This window comes from Muscardinus avellanarius (genome assembly GCF_963383645.1).
Source record: "Muscardinus avellanarius genome assembly, chromosome: 6".
Classification (NCBI taxonomy): Eukaryota; Metazoa; Chordata; class Mammalia; order Rodentia; family Gliridae; genus Muscardinus; species Muscardinus avellanarius.
Window position 1 is genome coordinate 70,617,419 of NC_137791.1, and position 10,472 is coordinate 70,627,890.

At 41.7% G+C, this 10,472-nt stretch overlaps 1 protein-coding gene across 1 annotated transcript; it reads left to right on the forward strand.

Annotated features, from left to right (window-relative positions):
• Positions 1 to 1,635: 1,635 nt before the first annotated feature.
• Positions 1,636 to 9,999, forward strand: PLAC8 (placenta associated 8; the record flags this gene model as incomplete). The annotated part of the gene is made up of 3 exons (XM_080697048.1): positions 1,636 to 1,747; positions 4,527 to 4,651; positions 9,895 to 9,999. The coding sequence occupies 3 exons, from the start codon at positions 1,636 to 1,638 to the stop codon at positions 9,997 to 9,999; spliced, it is 342 nt and encodes a 113-aa protein (XP_080553174.1).
• Between the last annotated feature and the right edge of the window lie 473 nt (positions 10,000 to 10,472).

A 10,472-nucleotide genomic window follows, 5' to 3' on the forward strand; every position in this document is an offset into this window, starting at 1 on the left:
TTTCTACTTGTAGGATGTTTTGAAGACTAAATAGATACTGTGGGTCTAGTTTCATGTCTGATGTAATGTAGAATCTTAATGAATACTAGGTGATACAGCCAACAGGTGTCTGTGGAAAACATCAAAAGAAATCTCTCTGCTGTATTTTGGTACATTATGACTCCCTTTTTAATATGTTTGCTCCATTCTTTATTATTCATTAGATTCATCCACAATGTGTGTGTGCAGTGGTAAGGTCAGAAACCATTTCTGTTTCATGGATGAATAAATGGAAATGATTAAATGATTAGTAAGATCACATAGTTTTAGAAACCAGGACTCGAGCAAAGATATTCTCACTTCAAATCTAAGTTAAGTCCTATGACCTCACACAGTCTCTTGGGAGGGAGAGAAATTAGAAGTGACCTGATAAAATACAGTTTATAAAACTTTGCTAGATTCCCCCCAAAAGTAATTAATTAATTAATTTTTAAAACTTTGCTAGGGTTGGGGGTATAGGATATAATTCAGTGGCTGACAGTTTTCCTAGCATGCTTGAGGCCCTGGGTTCCATCCCCAGCACCAAAAAGAAAAAAGAACAAGAAAATTTAGCTGAGACAGCCACTCAGAATTGGTCCCTACCATGTGGCAAGGATCTGTTAAGTCGGCACTGACAAAGGGCTACAGACTCCCAGGAAACTGGAAATGATGAGCCACCCTGGATGTAGGAAGATTGGAGACGAGAGCTAATCAGAAATGAGCCCAAGGTGGGGCATGGTGGCACATACCTGTAATCCTAGTACTTGGGATGCTGAGACAGAAGGATCGTAGATTCAAGGCCAGTCTTAGCAATGTAGTGAGGCTCTCAGCAACCTAGCAAGATCCTGTTTCAAAACAACACATAATGGCCCGGCGTGGTGGCGCACGCTTGTAATCCCAGCATTTGGGAGGTTGAGACAGGAGGATCGTGAGTTCGCGGACAGCCTCAGCTACTGAGTGAGGCCCTCTGCAACTTAGTGAGATCCCGTTTCAAAATAAAAAATCAAAAATATGACTGGGGTATAGCTCAGAGGTAGAATGCCCCTGGGTTCAATCCCAATGCTGCAAAAATAAATAAATAAATAAATAAATAAATAAATAAATAGGGCTGGAGTGTAGCTCAAAGACAGAATTCCTCTGAGTTCAATCCTCAGCCCCACACAAAGAAAGAAAGCGGGAAAGAAGGCTGGCCAAAACAAGAGGGAACATATATGTTCCATATGAATGTTCATATATGTTCAGGTGAGGTAATTTTAGAGAAAACCTATCCACAATTCACCCCTTCCATCCATTTTCACAGGTCAGTCATGTGTTTCCCTGTCGCATGGATACCAGCTACCTGGCTAGAAATAGTACATGAACAACCGTAGATTCACCCTTTATTCCCTGAGAAGCACCTGTTCACCTTACTGGTTCAGTGAATTCCTTTCCCCAGGGCATCTGTCCTCAGGGATGGAGATCACTTTCATGTTCCTCAAAGATCAACAAGCAACTTCATCTAAATTGCCTCAGTAGCCAGCGAAGCAGAAGGCCTCCAAGGACAGCCTAACAGCAGCAAGTCTACTAATGCCAACATCTGCCTTTGCAGGTCAGAGCTTTTAAGAGCCAGCGTTGACGATGCAACCCCAGGCCCCAGTGGTCGTTGTGACTCAACCTGGATTTGTTCGAGCACCCCAAAACTCCAACTGGCAGACGAGCCTATGCGATTGCTTCAGTGACTGCGGAGTCTGTAAGTACCCTTGTCACTGACAGATGTCAGTCACCAAGGTCCAGGTCCTTCCCCATTTCCTCCTTTATGGTGCAGTAAAGCCCCTGACTTATTAGAGGCACTCTGTCAGGCAATAGTATGTTTAATAGAAAAGGCTCTGTACTGATTAGAAGTTCATTCTTCCCCAGCTGGTTGGAGAAGGATATTACCTCTAAAATAACTCCTAGAGGCAAAGTAACAGTGAAAGAGCTTCCTGGCTCAAAATGAACAGGTCTGGCTTAATAATTATAAATAGATTGTACATTAATGGAAGAAACATTTCAAATCTAATTTGATTTTGATTTTGTGTGTGTGTGTGGTAGTACTAGGGTTTGAACCCAGGAATATTCTACCTCTGAGCTATGCCCCCAGACCTATTTTATTTTTTATTTGGAAATAGGATTTTGCTGAGTTGCTGAGAGCCCAACTAAATTGCTGAGACTGGTCTCAAACCTGTGATTCTCTTATCTCAGCCTCCCAAGTACTGGGATTCCAGGTATGTGCCAGTACACCAAGCTTAACTTAATGTTAACAAGGAATGTTCTTTCAAGCATGGTGATGCACACTTGTAATCCCAGTACTTGGGAGGCTGAATCGGGACGATCACAGGCTTAAGACCAGCCTCAGCAACCTAGTGAACCCATTTCAAAATTTTAAAAAATAGGATCCAGTCGTGGTGGCGCACGCTTGTAATCCCTGCACTTGGGAGGCTGACACAGGAGCATTGCACAGGTTCAAAGCAAGCCTCAGCTACTTAGTGAGGCTCTCAGCAACTTAGTGAGACCCTGTTTCCAAATAAAGTATAAAATAGGTCTGGGAGTGTAGCCCAGAGGTAGAATGCCCCTGGGATCCACCCCCAGTACCACCAAAAAATATATATTTTTAAATAGGAGTGGGGGGCATTCAGCTACAAGCTCAGAAGTAAAATACCCCTGAGTCCAATCCCTAGTACCACCAAAAAGAAGAAAAAAAAACTATTCTTGATAACATATAAATTAAATTCACTATTCTCTAGTTATATTATCTCCAGGACATAGGGGATCATTTTCTTTCACAGTTTCAGGAGATGCTCAGAGAAGAACTATTTTAGTTTATACATTTAGTATTCTTACATGCCTTACAATGACAAATTCTGAAGGCAAGTAACTTGTCATTGGGAAAAATATCTCCAGCTTGGCTTTGTTTTCTTTTACAAGTGCTAAGTAAACTTGGAGGAAAGGCTGTTTGGGAGTGAGATGGGAGGCAGAGCGGCCCAAGATGCTGTGTTCTCAACACCAACCAAGAGCCAGACCCATCTATGGAACATCTGCTCTCAGGCCTATTCACCTGTCTCCAGTCTCCACAGTATTCTTAGACAAGGAAAGAAAACACATTAGCCTTTAACTTATCAGTGTAATTGAACTTTAAACTGAACCAAGTTAATTATTACATGGAGAAGCATAAAAAGGAAAGATTGCCTAGGAATTGGGCCTGCTGGGTTTGTTTGCTCTTGCTGTCCTTCTAGATAATTGGGACTGATGACTTACATGTTTCAGGCACTCGTTCAGCACCTGCAAGTCCAGATGATCATTGAGACTATAGTAGTGCCATTCCCTAAGGAACATTTGCTTCTCCCACCCCAAGTATTATTACCCCAATAAATGAATATACAAGTTGCTCCGTGGCACTGTTGTTGTTGAAGAAACAGGGCCTCATTAGGTTGCTGGTAGTCTCACTACGTTGCTGAAGCTGGTCTCCAACCTTCCATCTTCCCTCTCATTCTCCCAGTTACTAATAGGCATGTATCACCACGCCCCGCCAGATATTCTTAAGTGTGGATTGGACCAAATCATTCCCCCCCTCTTAAATTATTTCGTTGATAGTTCATGGCTTTCACAGCAAAATCTGAACACTTATAGCTTTTTGTCACCTGGTCCCCAACCTGCCTTGCTCCCCAAGTTCATCCCCACCCCATCTCAGGGCTCCAGCCATACTGAATGAACCCTAGCCTTTGCCAGGTTACCTCAACAAAAACCTTGTTTCATTTGTCCAGCTTTAAAATTCCCCTTCAATATTCAGCTCAAGCATCATTTCCTACTCAGGGCCTTGTGGCCTATGGGTGACCCCTTGGCATTTTAGCCGGTTTCTGCTGGAAATCTTCTCCTATTATTTACCTACTGACTCAATCAAGGACATTGTTGATTCTGAGGATAAAGTCCAGAACATGCCTACGTTTTAGCGAATCAATGACTAAATGGCCCAAGGCACCATTATAAAAAGAATGACGTCCGCCAGGCGTGGTGGTGAATGCTTATAATCCCCGGGCTTGAGAGGCTGAGACAGGAATATCGCACAGGTTTGAAGCCAGCCTCAGCTACTTAGTGAGGCTCTCAGCAACTTAGTGAGAACCTGTTTCCAAATAAAAATATAAAAATAGGTCTGGGAGAATAGTCCGGAGGTAGAAAGCCTCTGAGTTCCACCCCCAGTACCACCAAAAAAAAAAAAAGCATGGTGGCACACACCAGTGATCACCACTTGTGAATCAGGAAAATGGGTGGTTTGAGGCCAGCTTCAGCAATGTAGTAAGACAGTCAGCCATTTAGTGAGACCCTGTTTGAAAAATAAAGCTTAAAATTGGTGGGTGGGTATAGCTCAGAGGTAGAATGGCCCTGGCTTTCATCCCCAGGCCCCATGATGTGGCCTTATGTGCATGGGAGGAGCTCACGCCCAGGGCGGCAGAGGCTGAGTGGAGTAACCTGGGCTCCTGCTTCCACACGTACAGGTCTCTGCGGCACATTTTGTTACCTGTGCCTCGGGTGTCAAGTTGCAGCTGACATGAATGAATGCTGCCTGTGTGGAACAACCGTGGCAATGAGGACTCTCTACCGAACTCGATACGGCATCCCGGTGAGTCTCTTAAGATCCCTTATTGTTCAGATATTCAACCACATTCAGAGTCACTGTTGTAAACATGGAGGCCATTTGATGGTTTTTTTTTTGGTGGTACTGGGGTTCCTGGAAACCCTTCTACCTCCGGGCTACACTCCCAGACCTATTTTATATTTTTATTTGGAAACAGAGCTTCTTAAGCCAGCGAGGCTGGCTTCGAACCTGCATGATCCTCCTGTATCTGCCTCCCAAGCGCAGGGATTACAAGCATGCGCCACCACGCCCGGCCATTTGATGGTTTCTACCATCTGAATTTGATTGGTAAGAGTTCCCAAGCGAGTGCAGCCCTGTATTCAGTTGTAGCAACAGGTCCTTTGGTTCTGGGGGCCTAATCTTAGGTTTATGCTGAAAACTTTAGAAACAAGTAACTCATATCTGCATTGTATATACAAGGTAAGAGGATCATTTAAACCCTACAATACTCCAAGTGCATTGCATAGTGTATCACCGAATCTCTACAACATCCCTGTAAAGTGAGTAGATCCACAACATTTTAAAGATAGGACTTTAAAAGTGTTAAGGGATGTCATCATTTACCCACAGATATGCCCTGGCAGCAGAGAGTGTCAAAGTCCAATTTGAACTGTCCTTGAAGTCAAGTTCCATGATACCTACTTCATTTTATGTAGTAGAGGGTGTATCAGTCAGGGCTCCTCAGAGAAACAACCACTATAATGAATCTCCAGAGACATGTACATATACATACACATGTGTGTATATGCTCATCTCTCTATATATTCATATATATGTTATATATGTATATATACATATGTGTGTCTATGTGTATATGCCTCCCTATATGTATGTATATATGGAAAGAGATAGAGACATATAAGATATATAATAGATATGATATATATCTATAATATATATCTCTTTCCATATAAGTATATATGGAGGGAAATAAAGGTATATAATATATGAGATATAAGATAAAATATACCTTATAAGGCATATTTATCTCTTTATAAGAGAGATATATAAGATATATGAGCTATAACATATTTCTCACAAATAAGGGAGAGGTTAATTTCAGAAATTGGGTCATGAGGTTATGGAGGCTGGCAAGTCCAGAACTTACAGAGAAGGCTCGCAGGCTAGAGACCCAGGGCAGAGCCGCACTTCAAGCCCACTAAAAGGATGTGTTCTGGGGTAGAAGAGGGCCTTCCTTTGCTCTTTCTTTTTCTATTAAGGTTGTCAGTTGATTGGATGTAGCCTACCCACACTGTGGAGGGTCTACTCTAACATTTAAATGTCAATCTCCTCTAAAGCATAAATTCAAGAAACATCTCAAATAATGTTGAACCAAATATCTGGGTACTGTGGTGTAGCCAAGTTGACACATAAAATTAACCATCCTGGGAACAAATAAAGAAGGAAGGAGTGGAGAAGAAATGGGGTGGGAATTGGGGAAGGGCTAAATGAGTGATGTGAGCATGTATGCCTCTACCATCTTGTACCCCATTAAGATGTATGACTACAATGCATTAATAATAATAATAATAATAATAATAACAATAATAATAATAATAAGAAGAAGAAGAAGAAGAAGAAGAAAAAGAAGAAGAAGAAGAAGAAGAAGAAGAAGAAGAAGAAGAAGAAGAAGAAGAAGAAGAAGCAGCAGCAGCCAGGCGTGGTGGCACACGCTTATAATCCCCGCGCTTGAGAGGCTGAGACAGGAGGATTGTGCAGGTTCGAAGTCAGCCTCAGCTGGCTTAAGAGACGCTGTTTCCAAATAAAAAATATAAAATAGGTCTGGGAGTGTAGCCCGGAGGTAGAAGACCCCTGGGTTCCATCCCCAGTACCACCAAAAAGGACAAGGAGGAGGAGGAGGAGGAGGAGGAGGAGGAGGAGGAGGAGGAGGAGGAGGAGGAGGAGGAGGAGTAAAGAACATTAAAAAGCAGGGTCAGAAGATCTGACAAGAGCCATGGAGGTGCGTGGAACTAGCAAGAGTGGGAAACCTTGCCAGCACTGGCCTGAGGGGCAAGGGGAGGACACAGGAATGTGGTGAGCTTGGATTTGGAGCCATAGGTGAGGGGCAGCAGGCAGCAATTACAGTCTGGGAGGACACAGCCTCCACCTCTGGGAAAGGACTGGATGCCACAGCCAACGAATCAGTGGCCTGGAGTCCACTGTAGGGAGGAGAAAGGGAGTGAATAAATCTGAGGACAGGTGGGGATGAGCCAGCATACTGTATATAAAAGTGCACACATCTAAACCTATAAATAAAACCGCACCCATCCCTGCACACCACAGCAAAACGTCCCCCCTCCAAGCCAGGCATGGTGGCACACATTTGTAATCCCAGTACTTGGGAAGCTGAGACAGAAACATCACAGGTTCTCAGCCAGCCTCAGCAACTTAGTGAGGCCTTGTGCAACTTAGTGAGACTCTGTTTCAAAATAAATAATAAAAAATAGGGTTGGGGATATAACTCAGAGGTAGATGCCTCTGAGTTCAACCACCAGTACCGAAAAAAAAAAAAAAAAAATCAAAACCTCCCAGAGAAGCCTAAGAAACTTCCCACTTGCTTGGCTCCAACTCAACTTTATTGCTGTGACTAAAAAGAGATGTCATTTTAATTTCTAAACACTGAAAGTAGCAGAACTTAATTTGTGAATGTGATTCTCTCAAATTTGTATCGTATTACTCGTATAGTTGCAGAAACACAGTAAGGAGAAACTCTTTCTCTTTTCCAATAAATAATATTTGGACTAAAACAGCAATTGATGTGGTAAAAATATATTCAGGATTATTTTAGAAATTATTTTTCCAGCCGGGCGTGGTGGCGCACGCTTGTAATCCCCGCACTTGGGAGGCAGAGACAAGAGGATCGCGCAGGTTCGAAGCCAGCCACGCGTGCTGGCTTAGGAAACCCTGTTTCCAAATATAAAATGTAAAAATAGGTCTGGGAGTGTAGCCCGGAGGTAGAAGGGCTTCCAGGAACCCCAGTACCACCAAAAAAAAAAAAGAAATTATTTTTCCATTGAAATTATTTTATTTTTTCATTTAAAAGTATTATTAAATCAGGTATGTTGTTGCACACCTGTAATCCCAGTATCTGGAAGGCTGAGACAAAAGGATTGCAGGTTCAAGACCAGTCTCAGCAATGTAGAGACTCTTCACAAACTACCTGTTATAAAATTTAAAAATAATAACAATAAATATGGTTGAAGGTGTAGCTTGGAAGTAGAATGACCCTGGGTTCAATCTCTAGTATCCCATAGGTTATTTATTAATTCATTCATTTTTATTTATTTATTTTGTAGTAAATTCAAACACAGAAATGAAAAGGGTACTTTTTTTAGTAGTACACACTACTAAAATTTGATGTGCATCCTCTTTCAGATTATTTTCTATTACTATAACTCATAAATATACCTTAAAGATGGATATAAGCCGGGCGGGGTGGCGCACGCTTGTAATCCCCGCGCTTGGGAGACTGAGACAGGAGGATTGCGCAGGTTCGAAGCCAGCCTCAGCTACTTAGTGAGGCTCTCAATAACTTAGTGAGACTGTTTCCAAATAAAATATAAAATAGGTCTGGGAGTATAGCCTGGAGGTATAAGGCCCCTGGGTTCCACCCTCAGTACCACCAAAAAAATAAAAAATAAAAAAAATAAAGATGGATATAATTAGATCAGGTATGGTGTGCCACTCCTGCAATCCCTGTACTTGGGAGGCTGAGGCAGGAGGACCACAGTTCCTGGGCCAGCCTCACTACCTTAGAGAGGCCCTCAAAAACTTAGACTCTGTTTCAAAATAAGAAAGTAAAATAGGGCTGGGGATGTAGCTCAGAGATAGAATGCCCCTGAGTTCAATCTTTAATACCACCACAATAAACTAATAGATATAGACAAATACAGTTTGAGGTTAGAGAAGCTCTTTTTTTTTTTTTATTTTGGTACTGGGGATTGCATATAGGGGCATTCTTCCTCTAAGCTACACCCCCAGCCCTATTTTTTTTATTTTTATTTTGAAACAAGATCTCACTAGGTTGCTGAGAGTCTTGCTAAATTACTGAGGCTATCTTTGAATCTGCAATCCCCAAAGATTCAATCTTTGAATCTGAATCTTCCTGTTTCAGCCTCCCAAGTACTGGGATTACAAGTGTGTTCCACCATGTTCTGCTCTATTATTATTTTTAATAAGGAGGTTGTTAAGTTTTTAAGGCCCATTACATATTACATAATGAATTTTTAAATGCTCCTTAGAGGCTTGAAAAATTAATAACCATCTGAAACCATAACTTTGGCTGGTTTTAATGATATTTGTGAAACTGAAAGGAAAAAAATTAAAGTATTTTCAAGAGCATACCTAGGAAGAATATGGTGGCACACACCTGTAATCCCAGTACTTGGGAGGCTGAAACAGGAAGATCAAAGGTTCAAGACCCTAGCAACCTAGAGAGACTCTGTTTCAAAAAAAAAAGTAGGACTGAAGGTATAGCTCAGAGATAGAATGCTCCTGGGTTCAATCCCCAGTACCAAAAAATTAGGAAAAAAAAAATGTCTTGTTTGATATGAATAAAATTTTAAGAGGAATCACTACTCAGATCAAAATAAGTTATGAAACATCTGAAAGGGAACAGAAGGAACCAGGAAAGATCTGTTGTACAAAAGAAGAAGAAAAAATTGTACGTTTGGTATTGAAATAGACTACACCCCAGACCTATTTTACTTTTTATATGGAAACAGGGTCTCACTAAGTTGCTGAAAGCCTCACTAAATTTGAGGCTGGCGCTGAAATTGTGATCCTCCTTTTTTAGCTTCCCAAGTACTAGGATTACAAGCGTGTGCCACCATGCCTGGTTCAAAAGAAGAAAAATTTAAAAATAAAATCAAACCACACACAAAACATGCGCGTGCGCACACACACACACACACACACACACACACACACACACACCTCAATTAATACCAATTGGAAAACAATTTGGCTACCCCATTATTGAGAATTATTTAGATTTCTGTGCTGTGGTAAAATGTCCTTACAGTTTGGACTGGTATCTTCTTATAGTCTCTGAATTTTAAGATATAAAGTACATTTTAGTTTGTAAAGAGTGATGAGTTATCTGGAAATATCAATGAACATTTCTGAAGATCAGTGTTTTCTGCCGCTCTTCAAGATGCCGGACATTCACGAGTGTCCATTGTAGACAGACATCTTTCACACTCCATCTCTTGTGCGTTTTCCCCCAGGGATCTATCTGTGACGACTACCTGGTGACCGCCTGCTGTCCGGTTTGCTCTCTTTGCCAAATCAAGAGAGACATCAACAAGAGGAGAGCCATGAATGCTTTCTAAAAGAGCTGGTGGTGAGTCACCATAGACATCCCCACCCCCCAGTCTGTGGGCTTCTAGAAACAGGATTAAGGGCTTTGTAGATTGTTCATTATTTGGAATAATAATAATAATAATAATAATAAATAATTCAATAATAACAATTCTTTAAGTTTCTCAAAATTCAGGGCATTTTGGGGGGACTCAGGATCAAACTGAGGAGCATTATGCCTCAGAATTACACCCCAGCCTTCTTTACTTTTTCTTTCAAAACAGAGTCTCGCTGGGCGTGGTGGCGCACGCTTATAATCCCCGCACTTGGGAGGCTGAGACAGGAGGATCGCACGGGTTTGAAGCCAGCCTCAGCAACTTAGCGAGACCCTGTTTCCAAATAAGATATTTTAAAAAAAGGTCTGGGAGTATAGCCCGGAGGTAGAAAGCCTCTGGGTTCCACCCCTAGTACCACCAAAAAAATCCCCAAAAAACAGTCTCACTAA